At 42.8% G+C, this 23,076-nt stretch overlaps 1 protein-coding gene across 14 annotated transcripts in view; it reads left to right on the top strand.

Annotated features, from left to right (window-relative positions):
- ptprfa (protein tyrosine phosphatase receptor type Fa) overlaps positions 1-23,076 on the top strand; it is a 319,373-nt gene that overhangs the window by 140,816 nt on the left and 155,481 nt on the right. For 6 of the 14 annotated variants that reach the window (XM_031877821.1, XM_031877819.1, XM_031877818.1 and 3 more), the window contains exons 5-6: positions 4,293-4,481; positions 14,293-14,403. In XM_031877821.1, the coding sequence (XP_031733681.1) occupies positions 4,293-4,481; positions 14,293-14,403 (300 nt within the window). Of the gene's footprint in view, positions 1-4,292; positions 4,482-8,975; positions 8,994-14,292; positions 14,404-20,088; positions 20,101-23,076 lie in introns of all 14 variants that reach the window. The other 8 variants (XM_031877816.1, XM_031877810.1, XM_031877813.1 and 5 more) reach the window with 3 other exon arrangements.

Below are 23,076 nucleotides of genomic sequence, written 5' to 3'. Positions count from 1 at the left end.
TGCATGGCAGCAATAACAAAACACCTTCTAGTTTCTAATGTAGAATAAATGCATTGTCTCACAATCTGGTTTATTTGAAGAAAACCCCGTTGACAAGTGGAAAGGTAAAAGAAAGTGTCTGGTTACTTTGAAATTTAAAATTCCAAAAGCTATTTTGGCTTGTTATCAAAAAGAAAAAGGGATTCGGTGGCTGCAGATTGCCACCAACTGAACAACCCTGCGCTAACTCCTCCTTTTCCAAGACTGGTAACGTTAGCCGTCGAGTGCAAAACCATGGTAACACCGTTGTCCTCGCTCAGGCCATACATACCATAATAACACAACTTCAGGAGCAATGGAAGTCAGACAACGGCTGGTTGTACCCTGGTTTTGCACTCTGCGGCTCACGTTACTGCAGTTTCATGCAGTGGTCTTCAGCTAAGGTAAAAACGCTTTGATGCTGCCGCTTTGTCACGCACCTCCTCGTCTGACACCAACGCACAAGAAACCCTTCAGTGTCTGTACCAGACGCACCAGGCTTTCAAGGTACTTCAATGTGAATCCATCTTCATCATTATTGGACACTCAGAGAAAAGGCTCCAGGAGTGTGATGACATAGTATAAAGACCAATAAAGCCACACAGGGAGTGAGGTGAATAGGTCAACACAGGACCTTCACCCAGGAGACCGGTATTCGTGTCCCAAAGAGTTAGTTTCATGTTTTTCATACTTATGTTACGTTGTTTTCATTTTACTTAGTTTACCTGCATATTTTGATATTTTTCCTAAACCTAAGTGGTTTTGCAGTGCTCCGCAGTTGAGCGCCATATTGTGATGTGCTGGACTACCCAGTGCACCAGAAAAGTGACGACAAGGGTCCTGACCAAGACTCAGCATGGGACGAGTTGGGATGAGAACGTGTTCAGAAATTTGTCAACCTGGTCAAAACGGTCATGATTATATTGATTCATGATATCACCAGCCTGGTTGTACAGATTTAGGAGGCAGTCGTGGCAAGAAGAGCAAGCCTCCCACAGCATTCGCAAAACTTCACCGAGAACACTTGTTTCTATTGTCATGAAAGTAATCACAGTAGCTGTTCGAGCTAACATAATAGCATATCTTTGGTATGTAGGAGCTACCGTGTGCTGTGTTTGAGATGGTTCCTGTTTCCTCTCAGTTGTTCGTTCGCTGCAGGAAGCTTGGACTCTTTGTCCACATCAGGAACACTGCCCAGATGTGAGCAGTGTTTCATGTAAAGCCAAGTGTTTTGATACCAAAACCAGGAAGCAAAGATATCATTTCAGTAAAGAAACAACAAGGAATCAGTTAAAAGTCATTGGTCATGTTTGCAAGAGCCGAGCAAGTCCACAAACAAAATCACTGCTTTAGTTACTGATATTTTCATACACATTGATGATTTAAAGTTAGTTTTAGGGGCAATGACTTTAGGTCCCTCAATATTTGATTCGGCACCTGAGAAATTGGCCTGCAACTTGAAAACGTTAATTGCATGAATTCATTTGTAACCCCATCAGGCAGGTTGGAGGGTGCTAATATTAAGACCTAGACCCTTTTTCTGTTAAGGAAAAATGTAATTGGTTTTTAAAGAAGTTTCTATGTTTTGTTTATTGACGTGTCCTGGTTAGAGATCAGAGTTAGCCCCATGTGAGTCAGCAGCAGTATGATAGTCTCATGGCAGTGCTAACGTTCAAGCTGTTGTGCCTCAGACTCAACCTCTGGATCCATTCAGTTCACAGTTGACTCAATTCAGAGTGTAAATTGAAAATTCCTTTGAGCTAATAATGGAGCAGTTTTCTCAATAAACTGGATTTGATATGAGACGCCTTTTAGGGCAAAGCGCTTCCCTTTAGAGTGCGAAGAGAGTCCTCTTCCTCGACTCAATGAAGTGAAAGTGAATTACTCAAGCGCTCAATGACAAGATATAAGATATAAGATATAAGGAATATTAGAGGTTGTCTGAGGTTGCGTTTGTGAAGCCGTCGAGCTTAAGGACTCATTTTAGAAATCCAGTACGCTTTGAGAGTTCAGAGAGAGTTCCAAACCGGGAGGAGGTTTTATATCAGGCCGGTAGTTCAGCAAGTTCCATAAAGATGTCAGAGCAGAATGACACTCTTTGACCAACAGTCACCCAGCATCATGAAACACCTTGTGTTTGATACTGCCACGTATTAGGGCCATTGTAGGTTCAAGAAAACGTGATAATTCCCTGTCATTGGTAGCAAATGTTCAAGAAACAAACAAGAAATAAAGAAAGTCAGAACTTTATGAGAAAACAACTTGGAAGCATAGTGGGAGTTTAGAAGCGTGGTAATGCCAGCCGTCTGACTGTCGCTGCTCTTAAAGCAGTGTTATTATGGTATGGATGGCTTCTGAGTGAGGAGGAGATCCTGGAAAGTACATACATGTTCTCTTTCATCTTCTTTAATAATGAAAGTAAATAAATGTTTCTATTGTAGAAGTTACAGGAAAGCAGAGACAAAGAACTTCTATCTTTGACTAGACGAAGGAGGATGTCTTGTACGTCAGCCTGGAATACCCTGCTGCCCCTGTGACCTGGGCCCGGATCAGGGGATGGATGGATGGAGAGTCCGCTACCATATGATATATTTTAACACTAACAGTAACTGTGGTGTGATGAGGTTCATCCATACTTGCAAAGTAAAGCAATTTGGTTCCTTAAAATAAAAAACATCACTAGGTTTTAGCACTCCACTCAATTTTCATTCCACTCAGATTTAGTTTCTCTGTCATGACTTTTTTTCCCAAACATTTTTTCTGAATCTTACCCCCCCTCCCCAGCTCCGTATTTTATTTTAATTTTTTACATTTTTTCACAATTTTCATAATGTTTTCTGCTTCATCCGTCCGTCCCTTCTTGTGAATGCAATATCTCAGGAACACCTGGAGGGAAGTTCTGCAAATATGGCACAAACATCCTCTCAGATTTAAGGATTAATTGATTCGAATTTTGTGGCAAAAGGTGACTGTGACCTCACAAAACCACATGCCGATTATGACAATGTAACACAAATGTCTAAGAGGATAAAAATGAGGAAGTGATGAAGTGGAAACAACCGTGAGGCCACAGTGGATGAAGTTGTAGGGTCTCCTTTAAGAGGCGTGCTAATCTCTCCCCTCTCTGGTGCGTGGCTGTGTAGCCTTGGAACAGCTACATTTATTGTGAAGTCTGTTCATTTACTGGGTTCACAGAGCTCATGCGTGAATATCAGGTGTCTTGGGAGGACAGAATCCTACATGCGTCACCTGCTTTGCTCTATTGTCACGGAGCATGAAATCAGGAATCTCAGGAAAAAAAACTTGACTTTCTTTCATGCAATCAAAACAGTTGATTTAAAAAAAAAAAAGACAAAATCAGTTCCCATCACCACCCTTGATGTCTCTCTTAAACGTAAATATAAAGATCTACAAGTACCTGACAGACCATCAACTCCATGAGTCAAAGTTTTCACCTTTGTGTCTCTGGTCAATAAAAAGTATGGAGAGTTTTTAACATATCACTTCCCTCAGACTTCCCCATGGCTGTAGCAGAGGCTAACTACGCTCTTATAGCCACGTAATCATAACCATCGTTTCTAATGAGTCAGACATGTGAGTCCATCTCTTTTGTGTCTTTTGTGATCTTATGATCTACATAAGATCCTTATCCTCAGCCGCCTTTACGTCACATCTGGCAGCAGCCTGCTGTTCTGCAGCACATCTCGTCATCGCAGACTGTCAGATTCATTATTAAAATTACAATAAGGAGACAAGAATGCACAGGCTTGAATTGTGTCTCGTTCGCCTGAGGGGAAGCCGAATATTTTTACATTACAGCTGAAAGTGGCGTGCCACAGCCCAGTTTATGTTCCGTCATCTTTTCTCTCTTTTATTTGGGAAGGTGGTGGTTGAGAACCCCTGTTTAGTTTAGGAAGTGTGAATGCCATGATGATGAGAGGTGTGTGAGGCTCTGACTGTTGCATGGACAGAGGTGTGGAATGGGATGTTTTTCGGCCCATGATTTTATTATGTTTCATCCATAATTTTGGCAGGACTTGGCATTTGACCGCACTGAGTGTCTCAGATTATGCGAGCGCGGTTGGGGGGCCGTCCTCTTCCAGCACCCGTTCCACTCGGGGTGAAATTGCATCGCCCTCGCTCTCGTTCACACAGAACCGTGACGAGAAATTCCATAGAAGGATTAGTCATGCAGTGGCCCAGCGGTATTGACAATGGAGGTGGATTTTGCTATGCTTGAATTTCATGCTTGTTTGTGTCCATCTTTGTCGCAGAGGACCAGATCCCCCACGGCTTCCCCACCATCGACATGGGGCCCCAGCTGAAGGTCGTGGAGAGAACGCGCACGGCCACGATGCTGTGTGCGGCCAGCGGCAACCCCGACCCGGAGATCTACTGGTTCAAAGACTTCCTGCCCGTGGACATCGGCAGCAGCAACGGGCGCATAAAACAGCTGCGTTCAGGTAAAGCACTCATCTCGACATGTTGGGAGTCTCTGTACGGCAAGCGGTGCCATTAGCTGAGTGATACCTGACCATTTATACCGGGTAGGATTCGGTTTACAAAATCATGGCCCACATGGGACATTGACAGGTTGAGGGGTACCGATGCACAAAAGATATAAGTCAAAAAATAACAACACTTAAATTAATTGATTGATTTTCAGAAGGCAAAACGCACAATAAGCTCGGGATAGAAATAAAAGGGTTCCAACTTAGATTGCAGTGATTGCCCCGAGCAGCACCTGTGCGGGAGCAGCGGCGTGCCAACAGTGCTCAACCCTCCACAGACAGTGATGAATGTTAACGCCGAGGCTGACCGTGTGAAGCGGGCTCTGTGAGGAGGTGGCCGGGGTCCAAGGGAGCAGAGAGGGCATCTTTCTCCGCCAGAAACCAGCTCGCAGCAGAGCTGGACGGCTGCTGGCTAAGCAACACGCACACACCCTGTCAGCTGCCCTTTCTCTCGCTCTCTGTGAGGAAATAGAAACGTTCGCTCCTCGCCAAAAAAGTTGCAAGCACCTACGCAACATCAACTTTCCCCGCCAGCTCTCGCAGCGAGAGTCAGAAGCAGGTTTCCCCCCTCCTCCTCTCGTCTCAACGCTGACAGACAGGCTCTAGGATATCACTGGCTTTGAAGTCCACTCTGAAGAGTTTTTCCCATGTGGCAGTCTGGGCCTTAGGTAGGGACAAACACGCCATGTATTATTAACCAAATAGCACGGCAATTTGTTTCAATTTGTTTCATAGGGCCCTGTCGTCACATGCAGTCCCACAGCAGCCGAGCACAGATGGCTGACTTCCTTTAATGAAAAACCGGAGTTATCCTGTGCCACACAAGGCAAAGGGAAAATATGTAGCCGTGTGCAAAGTCAGCACTTTGCAATTATTCAATGTATTTGTTTCAATAGAATTCATTATATAGAGGAGTGATTGGATTTGCTCCTGAATTAGTTATTCCTATTAAATGACTTTGATCCATTAAGAAACACTAATAGCTTCATTTTTCAATTTGAGACCTTTGCTCTCTTTCGGAAAAAGGAAGAAAAAAAAGTCCTCTGGCTTCCTTTGGTGCTCCAGAGCTCAACTGTCTGCAAGTAATTAGAACCCAAAGCTTGCGCATTGAAGAGGGATTTGATCCAGACCAGCGATGGACACTCTGGGTGCTGGACCAGCGAGCTCTGTGACTGCCAGCCCGGGATCTGAAAGCCCAGGACCATGGGAAAGAAAGCAGAACAAAGCTCTTCTCCTGATTCTCAAACACAGTAATACCTGTGTGTTTACACTGACCACAACACCACCAGTTACCGAAGACTTTATTTTCAAGATTTTTCTTCTTTTTGTCAGTACTTAAAGCAGAAAACTCCAGTGGCCAATGTGTGGACAAAGGTGGCCCCAGCTGAATTATCCATATAAATCTGTTTGTCGCTCGAACTTGTGCGTTTGAACTCAGCATCAGCACCAGCTTTTTAACTGTAAGCCTAAACTGAACTCCAATAGTCAATTAGCTTCTGCTGTGACGAAGACGTAGCCAACCATGGCACGTAACAAACTGTACATTTTGTACCGCTACACCAATAAAAATACTGGATCACACAATGGAAACAATAGACAAACAAAGAGTTATTTCCTGCCTGGTAAAAGCACGTGTCTTTCAAACTCCATGCCCCCCAGTGTGTAGCAAAGGCTTTCGGTTTTCAAGTTGTAGTCTACAAGCCCAAGCCTAGATAGTGACATCCCTACGACGTCATCAGGGTTATTTTCTCAGATTGGACAAAGCTCCTCCAGGGCCACAAAATACAAACTGTTTTCAGAGGCTCAGTAGTACTATGGCAAGAGAACTGATAGTGGTGTATGAACTCAATGGAGGTCCCCTCTAACAGCCAATCACGTTTCCATGGTAAGTGGACTACACACTGGCTACCATGCATGGTGCTCGCCAAACATCAGCAGCAGCTTGGGGTTCAGTTTCTGACCCCAAGAACACTTCGCCATGTGGACAAGAGGAGCTCCACCATCCACATGATGGGATTTTGTTTCGATTACATTCGTTCTGCTTGGAAAGGGCAAAACAGAAAAAAATATGGATGGAAACCACGCACCATCAGTTCATCATCTAAGTTGCTAAGTTCTCAAATGAAATATGAGGGCTGTCAATTCAGTACCTAACTTTGTTTTGGATGGACGCTACAACGGACAAAAAACCCTCCCAATCCAGACATTGTGAAAATATAATAAAGTCATATTATTTTTCACAATGAAACCCCACAAACCTGTCATGACACCCTGGTTTCATGCTGTAGAGGCGCGGGATTCTTCCGGCTGTGAGAAGGCCATGGAGGGAAGTCATGGCAGGTCTCAGTCTTGCCCAGCCCGGCCCTCTGAAAGCTGCTGATGTCCCCCTTCATCAGACCCCAGGGGCCACACAGCTTCCAGGGCCCCCCCCCCCTCCCTTCTGCTATCTCTCACCACCTATCTGACACTGGAGAGCGGCTTGGTTTATCATCCAGATCACCGGCATCTGCATGGTAACCAGCCCTCCCTCTGCCGTTTGCTGCATGTGACCTGATATGCCCAAATGGTGACAATAGCTAAAGATTCCCTACACCAGAGATATGCAAGATTATAGGAGGAAATGCTACTACTGTGTTTTCACAATGAATACTAACAGGGCTGAACGATTAGTCATTTTTAAAATTGCGATGTGAGAATCATAAGCTAACCCTAACCCTAAGCTGCAATTTTAATTATATAACCTGTTGTGAACAGTGTCCTAATAAGCTGAAGCAGGTGCAAGGTTTAGTTGGTGACCCAGACTTTCCATCAGCTGTAATGACAACTGCTGCCAGGAAATGTATTGAACTGTAGCTAATTCAAATTAATTCTGTGAGATAGTCAAACAAAAGCAAAAGAAAGGGATCTAGGCTGCTGTCTGCAATATGCTCTCTGAATGCCAGGTGTCTGCACTACTAGGAGGGCGGCAGACCTGTTTTAGTGCAAGAACACCAAAGTGTTGGGGCTTGCTTCCGATAAATGATCTAGGCATCAACAACTTGTTTCTGGAAGTGTTGATCATTTTGACTTTGTTTCTTAGAAATGAAATGTTACCCAGACAGCCATTGCCGTGGAGAAGAAACGAGTTAGGGTTAGGGTCAAATGAAACACAGCGCTTTACTCGCTGAATTTATCCAACATGGATCCACAATTCAAAAGTCAATTGATTTAAGCTGCAAATTGGCTCCTTGGGAGTTGTAGTTAACTTCTTCCTCCAACTTTTCATTTATACAAGCTTGTCGCTTGCGACTGGGTTTACAGTAGTTGTCAAGTATAAGCAAGCAGCCTGTGGAGGGAATGTCAGAATCTCCCGCTAAACTGTCAAGCAGGGCTTCATTTCCAGCTTGATCGGTAAATGTGTCTATAGAAAAATCGACCAGTTTTTACAGAATTTGGAAATCAAGCACAGCATCACTCTTGATGTCTGGTTGTCTGGATGTCTGGTCTGGAGGACCCCAGCCAGAAGCAACCACACTATTTTATCTGATTGCACTGGGTACACACATAACTTGTTTGAAAGTGCTGTAAGCTTGATTCATAGAAAATAACAGCCATAAAAATTGGAATATTGGTTGCAATTAGATATTCTCCTCGAATCGTTCAGCCATAAATGGTGCACGGGGGAAAATGCCGGCACAAGATTAAATGTCCCGAATGATATGACAACTGTGATAAAAATACATCAATAGAACACTAATTTTGGAGCTTAATATTATTATCCACCATCAAGGCAGCGACATTGCAGTGTATTCCAGGACACGAGTGCAGGTTTCTTTGAATTGCATCAGAAGGAGATCAGGCAGCTAGTGTTCTTATCTACCCGGTTACGGCAGGATGCAGGAGACAGAACCAACATAGGAGTGTTGGTGGTGAATGAGGGGTCAAGTGCTTGATAGCCAGGTGCTGTCAGGAGAAAAAAAAGAAAAAGCAGGTGTGGGGAATCAGGAGCTTTATGATGACAACAGGATGCCAGCTCTGTGGAGCAAAAAGCCAGGTGTATCAAGCAAATAAGCACCGTGTGAAAGTAAATAACCAGGTGCACAAATGACAGACGTAGCTGAGGTATGAATGCATATATTATTTACACCATTTTGTGCTTGTGGGAAAAAAAGAACACGTTTGTACAGGAGAAAAGGGTTTTCACCAAGAAAAAAATCTTTTGCACAGTTCTCATTTATTAAATTGATTTTGATTGATAATGATGAGGAAGTGTTTTTCTCACTTTCAGCTAACACTGAAACACGTTGTTTTAATGAAATGGTGACAATAGCAGTCGCTCTTATCTCGGCTGTTCCTCCTCTCTTTGCTCTCCTGCCATTCTTGTCTTTCTCTGTTTCACTTCTTTTTTTTTTCTCTTAATGCTAATGGTTATCTCTAATCTTATTTGCATTCAAATTACCTCACCAGGTGGTACACCAATCAGAGGTAAGAATGCTGGGTACAAAAGAAGTCTTCTCATCCTCCTCCTCTTCACTGCCCCCTCCCCTCCATCGCCTTTGTCCTCCTCCTCCTGTCACTTTCAGTGTGTCCCATTTCCAGCCCTCCGTCCACTCTTTCTGCCGTCACCACATTCTTCAGGAGCGTGTGTGGGCTTGGGAGAGATGGAAACAGTAGACAAGTACTCACTTGCTAGTGATTATGTTCTCAAATAAAACCACTGACGATAGTTTACCTCGAAAGCTTACAAGCCGATGTTCCTGCCGGAACGCTCTCACTCCCAACCCGCCAAAAACCAGCGCTTGGTCTGTGCTCCTAAGCTTCAAACTATGACGTATGTCCTAGGCACCCCGTTCGCTTCAGTTGTGGACGTAGCAGGGATAAGGTGTCACTGTCAATATACTCTTGTTACATGGGTAGCATCTTTTCAAAATAAACTTCCGTCTTAACAGGAAGTTAGGTTTGGGCAACCAAATCGTTTAGTTAGATTACGATTGTGGTTGACGGTAACTTGACTGACTAAAGACTTATTATAATACTAACAACTCACGTGAGGAAATAAGTCAATGTTGGTTTTACATGAGACACAAAGTCCTGTTTGTTTGACCCAACCATTCAACCCGTCCTTCCACTCTCAGCAGACGTTATACATTACTTCATTTGCTTTGAGCTTCAAATAATGACGTGGATGGATTTATATCGGAGTTCTTAAAGCCCAGTGCGTCTCATAAAGATGCTAAAGGGTGCCTCGGTACGTCAGTATCAGACCGGTATTAGACGAGTTGGGAATGAGAACAGGTTGTTCCTCTGCTCATTTGCAGGCAGCAGTGGGCTAACAAAGGGTTAGCACTATGCTAACAAACACCATTTACCATTAAGTGGAACAAAAAGTCGCTTGTTGGAAAATGATTTCATCAGGAAACCAGGGAACAGAAACTAGCTAGCCAAACGTAACAGGTTCTTATTCTGGTTGTGTTCACGTCTGCTGTTAAATGTTTGGTGCAGTTTGTTCAGTCTGTCAATCTTAGCCACTCGGGTTCACCTCTACATGGTGGTCTTAGGTTCACCAGGACCAGAATAATGTGAATTTTGGTTGAATTTGTCACATCAATTAGAGTCTAAAACTACTCACCATACACATTCAGTATCCATTCAGGCCTACCAACACCACAAACCCACGCTGTGAAAGAGCTCACCTTCACACTGTGAATGCGGCGCTGAGAACGCAGTGTGAAAGTGTTGCTCACTCTGATCCAATAAAAAGTACCTAACAGCACAAGCTCCAAAATTCTCTAACTCTAGCGAGAAAGTTGCCAACTGACAGGCCTTCCTCCAAAGCCACTCCCCCGAAATGATCACAATAAACGAACAACGTCCAATCATTTCATTCAGGCCGTATGAAATGATTGGACGGGCTTATTACAGTCCTGCGACAGCCACAGATAAGGTATCTTTTAAATTTGATTTCTTGATTGCTTTTGGGACGTCAGGCGATAAAGAAAGCATTCAAGCCCTGTTAAATATAACTTTATTTGCCGTCACCATTATAAACCTTTTTCTCAGCCGTCTGTGAAGGGTCACCAGATGTAGCCATTAAACTAAGTTTCTTTTTAGTTCTGGTTCGTGATATCTTCGCAGTGACATACAAATATACAAGACATTTATTGGTCAGCACTCATCCAGCACCTTCAACACAAAATGGACTGATGAAGAAAACTGCTCAAATACATGAAGTAGACAGAATCACAATACATTATCTATTTAACTCTGTTTCACTTCAATGTATCAGGGGACGAGCCCCACACGCGTTACCATGGTTGCCCTTACAAGTCACTTTGTGAGACGTTTCCATGATTAGCAGGTGGACTAAATACCAGCCTAGTACTTGATTTACATCTGATAAAAGTACGTTTTCAGGGATCACATCTTCAACCAAAGAATTTTGCTGCACAGTCTGATCTGAAGTAGACCCAGACCCACTGCTTCAGGTGGTCTTAGCTTAAATGTTTGGTCTGGAGCAGAGTATTGATCGACAGCTTTTCAATCTGCCTTAACAAACGGAACCAAATGGGCGAACTGCACCACAACAGGTTAGGTGTGAAAGCACCTTAAACCAAACCATATGTGAACACATATGAATGCTCAGCTGCTAATGTAGATGGCACTGGCCTCGGTCATTCCAGTGAGCCGGGTCATGGAAGTGAGTCCAGTAAGATAACTCTCAAAGACTTAGTAGTCTGCAAAATGCTTGTCGTCAAGGTGTAAATGTTTGACCTCCCTGTCTGCACGCCGTCCTTCGGCAGCTGCAGAGAGAGGAAACACACGCTCAACGTCTGACGGCCGGGGGAAGTTTTGTCAGCTTCTAACATTTTCGTTCAGGCCTTCATCTGCAAGAAGTCACACACACCTTCTCCGGCAGCACTGGTTAACTTTGTTCACGCCAAGAGGTCAGAGCAGACGTCATCTGTTTTTGCAAATCTCAGGAGAGAACGAAGCATTTTCTCCTAAAACGCAAGAGTGTGCAATGAGATAAACAATCATCGCACAGTGTAAAGTTTGAATAGATAACTAGAGAAAGATATCTCTGCTGAGATACACTACTTCACACTTGTCTACAGTGACTGACTCTCAATGGGAGCTGTTTCGTTATCGTTCTGACGGGATGTCTTGTGATATGTAGGAGAAAGGCTTGCCCACATGCTGTCTGGGTGTGGGTGTGTGTGTGTGTGTGTGTGTGTGAGAGAGTAGTTTGAGGACACGCATCCCAGATGAAGGTTGCTCCTCCTCCATCTCTGGGCTCACTGTCTGCACCAGACTCACCAGGGATGTTTCCACACGCACATTATCTTCAACCACTGATTCTTCTTAAAAGTAGTTCATAACATTGTGTTACAAACCCATCCCATGTTACATTTCAGGATTGTATTCTGAAATATGTACATTGTTAACCTGTTTTTTATTTTTCACATTTCTTATTGTCCACGGCAAAACTGCATGATGTATGTTACATTCACTGCCGATATGAAATATTGCATAGTCGCTAAGAACACATTTATGTTCTCTATCTCAAACCTAACGTCTCTACTGATAACTAATTATGAAATGTTTGCATAAATGCTATGGAGTTGTTATGAAATGAATGGATTTAAATCACGCTGCCAGGTAAGTTTTATCTTTCATTTCCCCCAAAATGAAAGCTCTTAACAATATCGTTAGCATACATAAAGATTGCTTTTAGAGCAGTGATCATTGGAGGGTTTGCTAAAGGCCTCCACCAATCAGGGCATTTAACATATCTCTGCTCTTTTTGGATTTAAGCAATACAGTGTCTTTAAAGTTGTTACAAGGAACTCTTAACTGAAACAGTCTCAATTTAATACTGATGCCTTTAAATGACTTATGCAAATGAGATCATCAGAGGGAAGATTGGCTATTTCTATATAGTTATTTAACAACATTCAGGAACATCAGACGAAACAGTTTCACCGGAACCATCTTCAGACTCCAGCAAAGCCTCCAGTCAGCGACCAGGCTGAAGACCCGCAGTAAAAGTTTTCAAAAGAGAGTCCGGCAGCTGCAGATCTTTACAAAACAAGGTGTTGGTGCTCATACAAGCACTACCGCTTTTGTCCACAGGGGCCACCAAAATCAACACAAAATAAAGGTTCCTTCTAGTAACTTTAATTACATCTTATGTGCCAGAACTGTAATGTTTCTCTCTGCATGTCCTATTTGTCACTTTGGAAAAACCCCTAAAAAGTTTTCAGACCATCCTAAGACAGTTTGCTGAGAGCTGTTGGGACAAAGTCTGCTCCACAATGTGTTCAAAAACCTTTTACTGGAAGGTCTTTATACAGTATGTAGACTTTGAAGAGAAAGCTTCTATCATCCACCAGCTTAAAAATAATTTGTTTTCTATGATCAGGTGGTAATATGACAATATCACATAGAGCAACTACTAACTGTTTCATGCAGTGTATAGAAAATGTAATGGTTTATTTGAAACATCTGAGCCAATGAGCACTTAGATCAGTCATTTCCAAAAATGCATTTAGAGATAATGTTGGTGTTTGATGTGAATAACTTCCATGAAAGCACCGAACCAACAATGAGTTAGTGTGTTGCTCAATACCTTCCCTGCCTGCTCTGTGGCTTTCAGCACGAAGCCAAAAAATGACTCACACATATTAAGTTTCATCCAAAAAAGCTAAAAGATGTCCAACAAGCCCAACATTCTACAGCCATGCCAGAGGCTCTGTGAGACAGCTGTAGATTAATTCAGATTTTGTGTGCAATTGACTATTTAGGAAAAAAACTACAGTGCCTGTGATTGTAGTAACCAAGGGCCATCCCACCCAGTGCAAGAACAAGAAACAGTAGGACTTTACCAATTAAGCTTCTGCACACTACTATTGTGACACTACAGCAAGTAGTAGCAACCCAGTCCCTTGAAAAACATGTTGTCGTTGAAAGTTTCTACAAACCACGTGATACGCTGAATGTCGACATTTCTGAACCAAAAACACTTTTCATATCATAACGATGTCATGTGGTTAACACTCGGTTAGGTTTAGGCAACAATACGAGTTGGTTAAGGTTAAAAAAACGTTTGTGTTGAATTAGTGATGTAACGTTGTGACGTTAACAATGTAACGTGACAACGTAGCTAGCTTAAATACATAACAACTGCCCTTAGTTGACTGTCTTACGTAGTAAGTCAACGTTTACTTTTGGTTTCACACAGGCCATGAGCAGTGGTCTCCTGAGTGAAAGTCTTGTGTTTGTATGACCCATCTACCACCTGTTCCACCCACCATTGTTTGACTTTCTCACTTGTTATACTCGTTATCATGCCACGTTATCAATAACGGTCTCTCGTTGTACTACATAACTCACTCTGACTGAATGCAAAAACGTCCTCCTTCAATGTGTCCATCGTTTGCAGAAACTTAGAATGTCAACATTTTTTGCTGGCAACTGGGCTGAGCAATGAGCAAGTTGGATAGAAGTCCTGGATCATCTTGAACAAACCTGATAATATTTGGTCGTTGCCATGAAGATATAGCTTAGTCCACCAGATAATAAATAACAGGAAGAAACATAAATGCTGAATGATATCTTAAAGGTACAGAATGAAAACATGTCAAAGATAGGGACAGTTAAGGACTAGTGTGTGTATGTATCTGATTCATATTACACCACCATCATTTCTCTCGCTGTGTGTGTGTGGTAGTTTGAACGTGTGCGGTGCCGACTTGGACTCTGACATTCTGCCCTCCCTCCCCAGGAGCGCTTCAGATTGAGAACAGCGAGGAGTCGGACCAGGGCAAGTACGAGTGCGTGGCAGTCAACAGCGCCGGGACTCGCTACTCTGCTCCTGCTAACCTTTATGTTCGAGGTAAGATCCCTCTTGACCCCCTCCCCCCGCCGCCGTTCAGGTCGCCGCCTCCAACGTTAAGGTCCTTTCTTGTCACCTCTTCTACACCGACGCTCTGCCTCCTGACTGCTAATAGGAACGCTGGATTCAACTGCAGTGAAAGTCAAACCTGTTGATGCCCGTCCGGTCTCTGCTGTCACACTGTCATTTCCTGCTCTCTCTATCTCCCCTTCTGTCTGGTCTTTGTCTCCTGGGTACTGATTTATGTATTTTGCTACAATGTTAGTTTGCTTGACCTGGCCAACCTCACAGTGTTTTGTGAAAGAGAGGTTGGCTGTGGCTCCTTCTCTTTGTTTCGGGGAAGGTGGAAGTTTACATGTGGAGTCTTGCCACAAAGAGAAGCCAACACTGCTCGCCCTTGTACGTCCCGTGTCGGAAAAGACGGGCAGGAAATTTCCCCCGAAAGCGGCCTCCAGACGACTGGATGCGCTGCCACTAAAGCCAGAGGGCTGAAAGCAAAGCCTCAGGTCTTCTTACAAGTAGGCCTTGTCAACAAACAAGTCAATTAGCCTCAACCACTATCAGGTTCTCAATGGCAATTTTTAAAGCACAGGGGAAATTAATTTCTCTTGTTCGTTTGCATTTCCATTCACAATGCTCTTTGATGCAGTTACCCTTTAAGACAATGTCAAAGCTTCTGCATCCCAAATACAGTTACTACCCAATTTTTTATGTGGTTTTGCTAGAGGTGTTTTACATATATAATATAATGATATATTTTACACTATTTTGAATCATAAATCAAGATTATTGACCAATTTTGACCGAGTGTCACAAATGTCAATATGACTCCTCGTCTTAGCCTTTAAATGCCTCCTCAAATTTGGCGCAAACACTTGGACTCAAGGATGAACTGAATTCAAGAATTCATATGCTACTTATGCCAATTTCACAGAAATGTTTTATAGGATAACATTATGAAGTAATGACATTTTTGACATTTTTGACAACATGACTGGTTGATGGAGGCATACAACCACAAGGCAGTAATTCTAGTTTCAAGTCTATCTTAATACAATGCTCACTTGCCATATGTGCGATGACGGAGATCTTAATTGCTGTAATGAAGAAATCCCTCGAAAGAGCAACGGCACTAAAGGAAGTAAGGGACAAAATCTGCTGCAGAAATTAATTCAAAATTCAAAACCGAAACTAATACATTGCTTCAGCAATTAGTTGTATTAAGTGTGTATCTTCATTCTGGGAGTTGTTTGTTGGTTATCTGCTGGTCCTGCCAACAAGTCGACATGCTACTGCTGTCAACGAGAAAAGATTTTTTTTCTCGAACATATTGTTCTTTTCTGTAGCCATGTTGGTTTTTGTCTGTCACCATGTTGGTTTTTGTCTGTCACCATGTTGGTTTTTGTCTGTCACCATGTTGGTTTTTTTCTGTCGCCATGTTGGGTTTTTTTGTCGCCATGTTGGTTTTTTTCTGTCGCCATGTTGGTTTTTGTCTGTAGCCATGTTGGTTTTTCTCTGTCGCCATGTTGGTTTTTGTCTGTCGCCATGTTGGTTTTTGTCCGTAGCCATGTTGGTTTTTGTCTGTCGCCATGTTGGTTTTTGTCTGTCGCCATGTTTGTTTTTGTCCGTCGCCATGTTTGTTTTTGTCCGTCGCCATGTTGGTTTTTGTCTGTCGCCATGTTTGTTTTTGTCTGTCGCCATGTTGGTTTTTGTCCGTTGCCATATTGGTTTTTGTCTGTAGCCATGTTGGTTTTTGTCCGTTGCCATGTTGGTTTTTGTCTGTAGCCATGTTGGTTTTTGTCCGTTGCCATGTTGGTTTTTGTCCGTAGCCATGTTGGTTTTTCTCTGTCGCCATGTTGGTTTTTGTCTGTAGCCATGTTGGTTTTTGTCTGTCGCCATGTTGGTTTTTGTCCGTCGCCATGTTTGTTTTTGTCCGTCGCCATGTTGGTTTTTGTCCGTCGCCATGTTGGTTTTTGTCTGTAGCCATGTTTGTTTTTGTCTGTAGCCATGTTTGGTTTTGTCTGTCACCATGTTGTTTTTGTCGTAGCCATGTTGTTTTTGTCATAGCCATGTTGGTTTTTGTCCGTAGCCATGTTGGTTTTTGTCCGTAGCCATGTTTGTTTTTGTCCGTAGCCATGTTGGTTTTTGTCTGTCGCCATGTTGTTTTTGTTGTAGCCATGTTGTTTTTGTCATAGCCATGTTGGTTTTTGTACATAGAATTCTTGGTTTTTGTCTGTAATCACCTTAAAGCATACTCTGCTTTATGGTCTGTTTGAATCTAAATGGACCATCATTTACTAAATGAGCATCATGCTGTATTGAAGAAGACTTGAAACTAGAGATTGAGGCCATAAACTCATGTTTACAATGTTTACTGTGGTAATAAATCAAGTGAGAAGTAGAGTCATTTTCTCATAGACTTCTATACAACCAGACTTCTTTTTGCAACAAGAGGAGTGACAAATGGAAGTCTAAGGCACTTCTGCATTGACTTCATTTTTCAGGCCCAGAGGTTACCACCAGGTACAGATGCATCAGTTTCCCAATAACATCTTTGAGAACTTAAAAAAAGCCCTTTCCAAGACATCCAAAAAATGAAGACATAGTTTTGTAGCTATTTTTTTTTGCTGCTTCTACATACTGTAGGTAGGAGTATTACATTCGTCTGCAATTAAAATGTCATTGTTTTTTGCAAGAAGCATCCCCCACTAAAGCAAACAGAGAGCCGTAGCCAACACAGTGAGATCGTGAAGTATATTTGTTATTTCTGCTTCACTTTTCAAGGTTCCTGTCTGTGTTGACATAACCTTTAACCTCTCCAGGTGTGCTGGTCACCTACGTCTCCAAAAGTGTCTGTCTTCTTTTTTCTCTTTGTCTTTTTTGTTTTTTAAGCATTTTTTTTTCTCTTCTCTTTCTCTGTATTTGGTGTCCCAGTCCACAACCCCTCGTCCACTCATGTGTCAGTCATATACACACACTGTATATCTTTCTGTTCATCTCTACAATGCTTATCCTTCTGTCTACACATGATGGCAGCTCTCTGTCATTGTTTCATGTGCTTTGCTTCGTTTGCACCTCTTCTCTTGGACATGTGAGACAGCTTTTTATGTTTGCCCTGTTGTTTGTGAGAGGATGTGCCTGTGGATGATGTTGTTCATATACAAGACTTTACCTGGAACAGAGAGATGCCTCTTGGTCCACTTATCTGTCAAGACAAAATAATTATGATATCAAATACACACACTGTGGATAGTTGGCTTCAGTGCTCAATGATAGCACTTTAACACACTAATTTAATTGACGAAAGGCTCCATGATGACATTTAAGTACAGTATGTACTACTCTATATGTATCTGAAAATCAAGAAAATTACACTAAAATGCCTCAAAACTAAGTGGTGAGTAAATAAAGAGAGACTGTGACTGAATTGTGTCAATTCATTTCAACTCAAGGTCCAATCACAAGCTTTTCTGGTGCTTTCAACCGAGTCTCACAGCTGTAAAAGATGGGGGATCCATTGTTAATTCTCAAACAATGTCAGATGAAGTGGGTATGATTGTTCTTGCTCACCCTGATGTTACCTTGAATTCTTGAAGGAAACATTGTTATTCTCTCATGCTTCCATGGTGAACGGAGAATCCAAAAGATGAAAACAATTCTGGATGAATTGAATAAATGGAGGCGAAACTATATCAAAACATCACAACAACACTACGGACTCTCACACAACTAGTGCAGCACAATCCAAGTGTCCTTTATCCTGTCCAATGCTCACTTCTTCCCAAACACATGCATATTTACTAAAACCTTTGGACTCGTCTTGACCTGTCTGGACTCGCATGGACAAGTAGCACGCTTGCGCAAGAGTGAGACTGTTTATGCAGAAGTGTTTTACATCAGTCATTCCTAAAAAATGGGTCGGGACCCAAAGGTGGTCGCAGGAGAGTCTATCTGGGTCGTCAAATAAATGAGCAGAATTCTGTCCATGGTCTATTATTTAATATTTATATCTGCGGTACATGACGGAGCCTGTTCTTATTGTTCTGATAAATGTAGCGTATTCATTACATTGAATCTAATATGAAAGGCTAGCATACATTTTTCTTTTCACTGATGAGAGTAAATAAAAAGAATCAAATAGCCTGTTAACTGTTTGGTCTCATTTATGAAGTATTTAACGTGTATATGTTTTCAACAACACATACATAAAACAAAGCTGTGATTTATCAAACGCATATGTCTTTGAAATTGCTGCTGTAGCTGTTCAAGATAATGGAAGATGATGTGGTGTTCATTTGCGCACAAATCCGCTCTACTAGCGCTCTACAGGTTCAGAATGTAAAAGGATGTTCTGCTGTTGTTAAACGCATTCCGCATTTACTTCAGTCCATCAAGACTCTCCTCCGCTTTTGGATTCTCCGTTCACCGAGGAGGAATTTGAGAAAAGTTTTCTTCAAGAATTCAAGCTAACACATGGGGAGTGACTGATACAGGTGATCTTAGGGATGAAGTACTCCTTTAATGTAGCTGAGTACTTCTGCTGACTCATCAGTCAGGCTCAGTATAGTTTGTGACTAGTTTCCTCACTTCACACATCTTTCAGGTCACTGCAATATCTACCGACTCTTAGCCTTCCCATTACTCACCACACAACGTTGTACCACAGATGATGAGCCACGTGTTGCTCATTCTGTTCCACTGGTCAGCAGCTGTCTCCCACTGTTACCATGGAAACATGTCTCTTAATTATCAGATAGCCCGGGTGGTTCGGGGATGTTTGGTATTAAATCAGTCAATCTGACTCATTACACAGCAGTGAAAGTACATCTTCAGCCCCAGAAGTCAGAGTCCTTGAACACTGGAGGGAAACTCAGTCCTTATTACTTAAATGCCGTGTTGTCATCAGGTGGTGGGTAAGTGGACCAACAGGACAGCCTTTAATGCCATATTAGCTCATCCCTCCATCGAAAAATGTGGCTAAAGGAGCACAAATTTCCAAGGTGAGTGTTTGACTAATCCAATCAGGGGAAACCATCTTTATGCGCTCATTGATTTTGGGGCCCGGCGGCTGAGCTCGCTCAGAGTCAATGGGCAGAATAAATGTGGGTAGCAGCTTGCTGACTGCTTCGGCGTGCCTAATGAAGTCTGCTTCTCGGCGAGCCTCGGCCTCCTTAACGCCGCCTTAATTTCACCGGCTCTGAAGGGCTGCAGCAGAGCTAAGGACAGGGAGGGCTGTGTGTGTGTGTGTGTGTGTGTGTGTGTGTGTGTCTGCTTCTGTGCTTCCATGTGTGTGTGTGCCGACTGGAAACACAGGAGTAGCGCTGTGTCGTACAGTCGCATTAAGATTCGCACCGGTGATGTGTCTCTTTGTGCTCATGTGAGAGTGTGTCCTTATGATTGTGTGCACTGCATTGTTATGTGTCATTTGAAGTGTGTGTGTGTGTGTGCTTGTCACCTCACTGCACAGGCCGTCGTCTCTACTGTGATGTTCTCACTCGTTAATGGATAAGCAGATATTGGCCTGTTTTACTCTCTCTGTTTCTCCTTGTCTTCTTCCTCCTACTCCTTATTTTGCCCCTCTTGTTGTTTCTTTTTTTTCTTCTTCCTTTTCACTTTATCTTAAACCCCTCTATCATCATTGCACTCCGCCATCCAAATATCACAATCCAAAATGTCACCACTCAGATCAACGGGAAGGTTGGTTTTCTTCACTCTTTACCCTCCCTAAAGCCGAGGCCTGGCAGACTGGAGCCGTGCTGCGCCAGCGTCTCGCTGGGCGCCTCAGGCCCGTCCCGGCCCCTCTCTCAGGACCCCAACCCTCTCAGTGCACCCCCCTTGCTACCCCAACTAACCCCCGTCCCCCACCCCCCACAATATTTGCTGCCTTGCGCCACATCCCATGTTGCTCCATGCAGCTTGTTCCTCTGACATTTTGTGAAAGGGGCATGTCTTCAATACCAGGGATGTGCTTTTTGTCCAAAAGATGACATTTCCTCACCAGGAAAGAATTACATGGAGGAGGTGACACTGAGATCAAATTGTAGGAAGTAGGAACTGTATGAGGTGAAATTCTTCTTTTCCACTGCAAATGTTGCAAAGTGAGAGAAGTAATATCCGTAATATTCGACATTAGGGCAAAAATGTGTTGTACTTGAGGCCATCTGCGATGCCGAACTGATATCATCAGATAATTAGAACTAGTGATCGCAACATCTGAGTCGTCCTCGCAGCGAGTGGGATGAATGTGCCACTTGCTTAACTAGCCGGGTAGAGCCCTTATTTGTGCTGTTGTCACACACCTCACAGCTTTTGTGATGAAGGAAAACAATCTTTACATAATTCATGCCCACAACATACTGGGTTCAAAGTTTGTGCTCACTTCACAAAATGTCAGTCCCATGATGTCCTCTCTAGCATGCTGATCATGTTCTTATTGTCTCGGCTAATTCAAAGGCATGGCTCGTCCCAGCTCTCATCTGCTGTCTGACCATCATTACACTCAGCCGCAGCCTCTGAGCTCAAACTGCTTTTACCAGGCTCTCCTCTTATCTCTGTCTCCTGCAAATCTAGACTCCAAGAGAACGAAATAGCCTCAAACGTGTTTACTGCCTTTTTCCAAGACTCCTACTGCTGGTTCATTAAGAGGAGAGCGTCGAGGAGCTCTACCTAACTACTGAGAGAACTGCCGCCCTCGCTGCACTACTTTGTGTTTGATATGTGGATTTGCAGACTTGTGATGCATCTTTTGTTTGTTTTCTTCTTGTTTCTTTCTGGCTTTCTGTCTGAGGTCAGAGAATGCGTGGAGAAATTCTGCATGAGCGCAAGTCATCTTATATGTAAATTTAAACACTACTCTGGTTGTTGTTACCTGCAACAAGCCACTTTAGTTTTATTGTAGTTCTGGATAAAGTGGCTCTGATTTTGGGAGCTGCAATAGTGGCAGACATGAAAACTAGAGAAGCAAAGAAAGGCAGAAGAGACTGTAAAGGAGAATGAATGGTTTTCATATAGTTTGGGAAAAACAACATACTTTCAATAAAAATGTATTTAGTGTAGCTCTGTGACTTCAAATGTAATCATATCAAATCCAATTAAAGTACAATTTATTAAAAGAGGATTCTAGGGAGCGCCTGGTAGCCGAGTGGTTACAGTGCACGCCACATAACCGCAACACCCGGGGTTTAATTTCTCTCTCTCTCTCTCTACACTGTCCTCTGTCAAATAAAGGCCAAAATTTCCCCAAAAAATGTAGTTGCAGAAGTGTGACCAAATAAAAAAATCACCTTTAAACCAAAAACCTCAACTACACTCTTGTAAATATGGATTCCAGAAAGGTTCTTCCTGAGGGGGTGAAGTTCTACCCAGAACCATTTGCTTCTAAGAACCCTTTTGGAGGGCAAACAACTGTGTGTGACCCATGATGGTTATGGGTTGTTCTCGGTAGAATCCCTGCAGCGGGTTTCTAGATGGAACTCTTGGAATATAAAAGTGTTCTTCCTAGATCCCCTTGGGTGGGTTCTAGATGACACCTTTGGAATACAAAGGGGTTATTGGTAGAACCCCCTGGGTGGGTTCTTGTTAGCACCCTTAGAGGGTGGAAAGGTTTCTTATAGAACCTTCAGAGAGTGTTCTGAGTTGAACCATTACATTAAAAAAGGGTTGTCTAAAGAATCCCTCATAAGAGGTTGTGGATGGAACCTTTCACTGATGGTTCTAGGTATGACCCGTTATGTTGGGTTTGAGGTAGAACCCCCTGAAAGGCTTCCTGGTCAAACCTTAATAAACGGTACGACCTGGAACCCAAAAGTGTTCTCCTATGAGGAAAGCCGCAGAACCCTATATGGTTCTGGTTAGCACCTTTTATTTATAGGGTATCCAAGAGAGGACTTTTGTCTAAAAGCCTCGTGTCACTTTTTGAGTTGAAGGTGTACTATTTCTACTGTCTTCGTCTAATGAATCAAAAGCCACCCATACAATTCAAGGCTGTGTGCAGTCCTGAGATAGAACCATCCTTCTGTATAAATCACATCCTGTCTGAATAGGTTAGTGTGCAACCAATGGACTAAAGCTAAACCTATGCTAGCTGAACTTAACATAGCAGATCATAACTCACTTTGACTTAATTTACCTTAACTCATTTTAATTTCACTTGATTTGTAGTCACACATTCTAATGTAAGTAAGTGTGGCTGTAAAAACAGAACTTAGACAGGACCTTTAAGGGAAACTTCTGCTTTTGTACAACTCCAAACTATAGTCAGTTGTTCTGGAGTTGAACCTGAAGGTTATATTTTCACCCAGAAGCTACAGTGCTGGCTGAATAAAGGCTCATTCATTCTCCTGTCAGCTTCAGCATGGAATGTATCATTCACAGAAAAGGCATACAAGTTCTCAGAATAGGAAGTTACTTTTGTCTCCACTGAGATACAGTATATTGTATTGTATTTTCTACTTTCTGTGTCTCTTTTACCCAATAAAAGGAAAAGGAAAGGAGCATGATTAAAATGATGAATCGCTCAGTGCAGGGCCACCTCTAGAAATGTTGGCTCAACAACTGCTTTGACACAATGAGCACATCCCTGGCATGGTCCAGGGATGTGCAACTCCCGGTGCACTGAGACTCCATTGGCTTAATGCTGTAATTGGATGGTGCACTTATCATCACATTGTCATG

The sequence above is a fragment of the Anarrhichthys ocellatus genome, unplaced genomic scaffold (assembly GCF_004355925.1).
Source record: "Anarrhichthys ocellatus isolate YVR2014 unplaced genomic scaffold, GSC_Weel_1.0 scaffold150, whole genome shotgun sequence".
Taxonomy (NCBI): Eukaryota; Metazoa; Chordata; class Actinopteri; order Perciformes; family Anarhichadidae; genus Anarrhichthys; species Anarrhichthys ocellatus.
This window is presented reverse-complemented; position numbering and strand designations above follow the sequence as displayed.